Below are 4,134 nucleotides of genomic sequence, written 5' to 3' on the forward strand. Positions count from 1 at the left end.
AGGCCGTCCTGTACATGCCCGAGACCCCTCAGAAGATTTAAAACATTTTTTATTGGCTACGTTAAGCGTAAAAGTATTCCTAAATATCAAAGTAAGAATCACGTGGCTTGTGTGAGATTTAGAAATCAACAGCTTTCCGGCGGACTGTATCGCATGAGGAGCGTGAGCAGTGTCTTTTACGGGGGTGTCCTTGAACGCCTCAGATCCCGTCCCGTCCCGCAGTAAGTTAGCGTCTATAGCGTTAGCTGGATGCTGTTAGCCGGCAGGAGAGCCCCGCAACATCAGCACCGCCCGCGCACAATGGGCTAACGGACACACCCGCAGGATTTTAATTTTTTTTTTTTTTTTTTACCGTCCGAGTCGAGGCCGAGGAGCGTCTCCGATAGGAGGATAAGTAGGTGACCTTCGCGTTGGTTTGAGTCCGTGTGATAAAGGGAGAAACGCAGCAGGTGAAATGATGACGAGGACGGAGGAGACTCGGCCTGCGGGAGCATCACCTGTCCAACGACACCGTTTTTATCCTCTAAAACCCCCAACTTCACTCTCAATACGGCACCTATTCTTCATTCTGTTTAACGGAATTACAATTTGCCTTGTCTGTACTGTAAGGCGACGTTTTACTCCGTTCACTGGCCTCATCGTTGGTCCTGTCAAGTGCCAGAAAAGTTAGAACACTGTGCTTAATGTCAACTAATGATTACCTATGTAGATATATTTACTGGTCTCCATGTGATATATTGAGTTTAATGCCATTTCGAGGAGCCTTTTTACCCCCCCAAAAGCTTTTAGTTATAGTTAGAAACAGCTGATGAAGATGTGTATTGCATGAACCAAAATATAAACAATTAATCTGCAACAGTTCAGTGACATCTGATGTAAAAGGAGCCACGTGGTGGTGGTTAAGCACTGCTTCCTCACATAGAGAACAAATCATGTTTAACCACGGCTTTCTGGCCTGTCTTTGGTGGAGTTTGCATGTTTTCTATAAATGAGCCATCAGTGTGAGAGTCCGTGTCTCTGCGATGGATGGACGATGTGTTCTCTCTTCACCCATGAAGATGTGGAAGATGTCAGACGACAGATGTCAATCAAAACAATATTTATGCTGGGATTCCTCAGCCCTGCATTAAAATGACTTTTTTTTTTTTTTTTTTAATGGTTTATATTTATCAATGTGGGGTTTTTAAACATTGTTCAATCTAATCCTTGATCTAACATAGTTGGTTAATCGGGGGGAAAAATGCTGTTCAAACATGTATTAACTAGACATAAGCCTGTGTAGGATGGATATTATAAGTGCCATGTCATCCAAATAATCCAAACATGAAACCTTTCAGGACAATATTCAAACCTCGACTGAGTTGCTTGCTTATTTCAGCCAAATCGTACCAACACTAATACAATGCAAAATAATCCAGGTGTTGAATTCACATACTTTCATCCATCCCAGCTACCTATTAACACATTTTAAACTGCAAGAATTATGAGCTATTTAGTATTTAACATTAATACAACTTTAAAATACAAGAAGAGTGAGGTGTGTTGACTGACTGATTGTATCAAATCCTTTTTGTGAAATCACTGGAAACACAAACATGTATTAAACTGGATGGAATTAATGCTGCAGAATATATTGCAAGTATATTTTCATTGCAATACAAACATGAGTAATATCCACTTGGCCAAACAGGTTGCTCCAGACTTGCATTATCTCACACTTGAGTGACTCCCCTGCTTTCTGTTTCTGCGTAGAGATGAGCCGCTTCTGCTCGGACAACAACAACTTCCCCTACGACAACAACGTCCTGGTCCTGGACATGGTCCTGGGGTCCCTGTGGGGGGTCCCCCAGCCCATAAACTGGGACAACGTAGCCAAGCTGGTGCCGGGCTTCACTCCCAAGGAGGTACCTGAAACGTCTTCGCCAGATCTTTTCCTTCCCGCATGAGACGTACGGACTGGAGCTGACTATCGCCTGTTTTCAGTGCGCCCGCCGATTCGAGGATCTGAAGAGCTCCGGGGGGTTTCCTCACGTGGACAACCAATGCAACGCGCTGACGGAAGAAGGCAGCCGTCCCTCGGAGGACCTGTCCTCCACCCTGACGGAGACGGGAGAGGCGACGGAGCAGGGGGGCGGTCAGAGCAGCAGCAAACACACAGGTCAGCAGACATTTATTAATTCGACTGGATTCTCCATCGAGGAATTCTCCCAGATCTCCGACCGTGTGGAAACGTCACTACGTTGGAGGTATTTCTGTCAGAGGGAGACCATACGGCCTGCCTGTGTTGAAGTTTTTGTTGTTGTTTTTTTTCCCTCTGCCGGCGTCCGCAGGCGCCAAGTCGACCGGTGGCGGGCGGTGCGGTGGCGCCGCCGAGCAGAAAGAGAAACGAGTGTCGTCTGAGGAGGACGACAAACCGCCGAAGCCTCGAGAGTAAGTCTTGGAGATTTCCTCAAAGTGCTCTTTGGGATCCTCCTCAACACTGTCTGCTCTGTGCCTCGTCCCCCCCCCCCCCCCCCCCCCGCCCAGTCCCAACATGGTCATCCACGTGTGCGACGAGACCAAGAACCTGAAGCAGGACTTCACGTGTCCCAGAGACCTCCTCGTCAAGGAGATGCGCTACTTCGCCGAGTACCTGTCGGTGGACCCCCAGAGGTGGGAGGAGGTGGACATCTCGGTACACTGCGACGTGCAGATCTTCGACTGGCTCATGAACTACGTGAGGAGGAACTCCGCCGGGGAGGGGAACAAGGACAAACCCCGGCTTGGTAAAAAAAAACAAACCAAAAAAAAAACAACTGCTTCAATAATGATAAATATGACATTTTGACATGTGGCTGAGCTGTTACTGAATGTGCCGTGTGGTGTGGTGGGTCAGCGGCTGCCTGTCTGTCTGTCTGTCTGTCTGTCTGTCTGCTCGGGTGGATCACGTGGTGTTTGTCGGTTACAGAGCCCAGCAATGTGATCTCAATCCTGATCTCCTCCGAGTTCTTGAAGATGGATACGTTAGTAAGTGTTGTGACGTGTCACGCTTCAGGCCTTTTTTTTTGTCACACGTAATATTGCAATCTGAGCCGGCGGCGCTGGCGGCCGGCGCCTCCGTAATGTGCTTTATCCGGACAAAACAAGAGGCCTAAACACATAGAGCTTTTAGGTTTATTGTCGCATGCATGTGACGAACATTGCTACAAAGTGTACAAGTCATTCAGGGGCTGGAGTTCACTCTCCTAAAGGTTCCCTGTGGCGCCCGTGTTCAGGTGGACGAGTGCATCCAGTACTGCCACAAGCACATGAGCGCCATCGTGGCCACGCCGTGCAACATGAACTGCATCAACAGCAACCTGGCGACGCGCATCGCCGAGCTCTTCACTCACAACGAGGCCGACGACATCCGGGACAAGAAAGACAAGTTCAAGAGGTGAGGGAGCCGGAGAGTGGAGGGCGCTTCTGATTGAAGCGATGGCGTCCGGGATTATTGGCTCCTCACGTTGCACCTGTTCACCCCCCCCCCCCCCCCCCCCCCCCCCCCCCCGTTTGCCCCTCGAAGCAAGCTGTTCCAGAAGAAGATCGAGCGCCTCTTCGATCCCAACCACCGGAGCAGAGATTCCCCGGGAAATGCCTCGACGCTGTACAGGTGAGACTCCAGACTCGAGGCTTATTTCCTCTGCATCAACTGTGTTTGTTGGTGACTTTTCCCCGATCGTCTCCTCCTCCTCCTCCTCCTCCTCCTCCTCCTCCTCCTCCTCCTCCTCCTCCCAGGTGTGGCCTGTGCCTTAAGCTGTTGACCAAAGACACGGAGAGGAAGATTTGTTGCGTGCCGGGGAAAATCAACATCGACGCGCGTGGAGAGCTCATCTACACTCACACAAGGTTTCAAAGGAGAAACATCTGAAGTGGCGTTAGCTTGCGTGTCCCAGCGCGGCGTCGTGACGCTGGCGTGTGTTTGCAGGCAGAAGAGCTGGGACGTCCACGAGTACATCACCAGTCTCCACGACGAGCTGAAGTCCTGGGTGCTGGTCTACTGGAGAATCTGGGGAACCATCAACTACCTCACCTGCTCCCGATGTCAGCAGGTTAGAGAGCGAGTGTGTGTGTGTGTGTGTGTGTGTGGGGGGGTATGAACTGTGTGGACCTCAC

General features: G+C 50.0%; 1 protein-coding gene across 1 annotated transcript in view; it reads left to right on the forward strand.

Annotated features, from left to right (window-relative positions):
* The first annotated feature begins 285 nt into the window (after positions 1-285).
* The window catches only part of sanbr (SANT and BTB domain regulator of CSR), an 8,414-nt gene continuing 4,565 nt past the window's right edge, over positions 286-4,134 (forward strand). Inside the window, exons 1-10 of the mRNA XM_080507915.1 lie at positions 286-394; positions 1,753-1,904; positions 1,984-2,158; positions 2,331-2,430; positions 2,527-2,765; positions 2,948-3,006; positions 3,255-3,415; positions 3,545-3,631; positions 3,757-3,867; positions 3,947-4,070. Coding sequence (XP_080364041.1) covers positions 1,755-1,904; positions 1,984-2,158; positions 2,331-2,430; positions 2,527-2,765; positions 2,948-3,006; positions 3,255-3,415; positions 3,545-3,631; positions 3,757-3,867; positions 3,947-4,070 — 1,206 coding nt within the window. The 5' untranslated portion in view covers positions 286-394; positions 1,753-1,754. The remainder of the gene's footprint in view (positions 395-1,752; positions 1,905-1,983; positions 2,159-2,330; positions 2,431-2,526; positions 2,766-2,947; positions 3,007-3,254; positions 3,416-3,544; positions 3,632-3,756; positions 3,868-3,946; positions 4,071-4,134) is intronic.

Source organism: Blennius ocellaris (genome assembly GCF_963422515.1).
Source record: "Blennius ocellaris genome assembly, chromosome: 13".
In the NCBI taxonomy this organism is placed as follows: domain Eukaryota; kingdom Metazoa; phylum Chordata; class Actinopteri; order Blenniiformes; family Blenniidae; genus Blennius; species Blennius ocellaris.